General features: G+C 37.0%; 1 gene segment (V, D, J or C); it reads right to left on the minus strand.

The window, feature by feature from the left end:
* Nucleotides 1–1364: 1364 nt before the first annotated feature.
* LOC132488094 (T cell receptor alpha variable 9-2-like) lies at nucleotides 1365–1943 on the minus strand. The segment is given in 2 exon segments: nucleotides 1365–1741; nucleotides 1865–1943. Coding segments are annotated over 2 exon segments (423 nt in total).
* Nucleotides 1944–2325: the final 382 nt, after the last annotated feature.

Raw genomic sequence — 2325 nt, forward strand, 5'->3', positions numbered from 1 at the left:
CTGGGAAAAAAAAGAATGCCTAGGTTGAAAATCTTAATAAGGAAAAATGAAAGAGATAGGAAAAAAGACAAATATAACATTTAAAATCAATAAAGAAAAATGAGTCATTCAAAATGTTGAGCCTGGATACCTGCCTCAAAATAAACTAACAAACAAAAATTAAGAAAAATACAAAGCCTTAAACCTCAACCTCTCTACACATACATACACACACACGCAAATTTAAAGATTTAAAGACAAAATTAATCTGAGAAAAACTAAAGAAAATATGAGATAAAATTTTATCATTTTAGAGTGCTACAGATTTTTAAGCACGAAATATAACTCAGAATCCATAAAAGAAATTTTTCAAAAATTTACTACATACTATTTTTAAAATTCTGCCTGCCAAACAAGACCATAAAGTCAAAAAGGTTATATTAAACTTTTTTAAAAGACACATATATGTGACAGTCTTATGACAACTTCCTTAACATAGAGAATGTTCTTTAAACTCTATAGTTAAATGACTATAATACAGTAGGAAATGGGAAGATATATGAGTGGACAATTTATACAAAAACGTATAAATGACTTTTAAATGAAATGAAGCTCCATCTCATTCGTAAATTTTAAATTATTAAAATTTTTTTAAAAAGCGTAACTGATAGCAACAGTCCAGAACCTTAGTAATACGCAAGGTTTGGGGAAAACAGATATTCTGCCTAATCATGGCTACTGGTGGTAAAACTTACCTAGAAGAAAATTTAGTTGCATCATATAGACTATGAGTATGCTATTTTCTTGAATAATAATTTTTTCCTTGAAGTGAACAGTTAATTATTACATTTTAAATTTTTAATTATTTTGGCTTACTTACTTATATGTGCTGTTGCTCAATTCATCAATGGCTAACTTCCAATTTTCTGCTGGGTTTGGGAAATGATCACTGCTTGTTATACAGGCACTGGTAGAGAACATGGGTAGTCTGCTGCTTACATATTTTCAGTCTTCCTATTTTCAGCCTTCACTCCCTGAATGCCCTCAAAACACACAAACACACACAGCACCATCCACCCAAATTATTCAAGTGTAATTAATGCTTCTGGTTTCTAAACCCTTCCACAGGGGTACAGCACACATCCAGTGCTTCTTGCTTCTTCTTACATTAGCCCCAAGTCTCATTGTTTATGTGACTTTACCTTGAAATTACTTTGGCCCTGGATGAGGAACTATTGATGTCAGACTCTTCTTTCAAAATCACTAATGAAGAGTTGGGTATAGGGAATATTCACTTCTTGCTCTTATTCTCTAGAAATTTGTATGAGTTTTGTATCAACCAGAGACTGAGGGACAAACCACCATAGACTGTGCCACAGAGTGGATCAAATGGAGACACTCAGCCTCCAGGCCCCTTGTTGCCACTCAAAGAGTTTGTGCTCAGCCACCCCTGCAGTTCCCATCACTGTGTCACTCAGAGCACAGTAGTACACGGCCGAATCTGAATCTTGGACTGAGGCTTTCTCCAAGTGGAAGGATTTTGATTCTCTGTGGTGTGTGGCTTCAAACTCTTTATTGGTTCCCTTCTCATTGTCCTTCATGGCTTTCAGAAGGACCTGTGGACCTTCTCCAGGATATTGAACATACCAGAAAGTAACGGGGTACCCAGTGGCTGAATAAGTGCAATTTATGGTCAAGGCAGCCCCTTCTGGAAGAGTCATTTGGCCATCCATCTGGGTCACTGGGTCTTCACGGGTTTGTCCTGGGGAAAAATAAAAGAGTTCTGTATCATCTTGGGCATAAAGCTCTGGGATAAAATTATGATTAAAGGTTTTGTTGACATAACAGAAGAAAGAATCCAAATTTTTAGAGGCATTTTACTTACCAAGCACTAGGAGTATCACAGTCACTAAGCCTGGAGAAGAGTTCATCTCTAGAGTGTCTCCTGAATAATGTCCTTGACTCTTCACTTGAAGAAATACTGAAGTCACAGTGAAGTGATAAACCTAAGCCTAGTTTCAGACAGGAAATGTGTTTGTGTTAAGAAACTGCACCCCCTGGTGGACAGACACTGAAATGGGATGCACACTTCCTGGTCTCCTCAAGTCAGAAAAATGTTATCCTTGACTTTATTCATGAGGTACATGCCAGTCTTCAGGTGGCGCTTGGAAATCTGAACAAGAGCTGTCATAACTTCTCAGGTCTGTTTTGCTCTTAGGACACTACCTGACATGGAAGTTCTTTAACAGAGCATCCCAGGTATTTCTGCAGCTGAGAAGATATCAGTTTTCTTAAGCACTTTAAATAGTACTTTATATTCTCAGGTATCCATGGTGGGCCAGCCTA

This window comes from Mesoplodon densirostris, chromosome 4 (assembly GCF_025265405.1).
Source record: "Mesoplodon densirostris isolate mMesDen1 chromosome 4, mMesDen1 primary haplotype, whole genome shotgun sequence".
Classification (NCBI taxonomy): domain Eukaryota; kingdom Metazoa; phylum Chordata; class Mammalia; order Artiodactyla; family Ziphiidae; genus Mesoplodon; species Mesoplodon densirostris.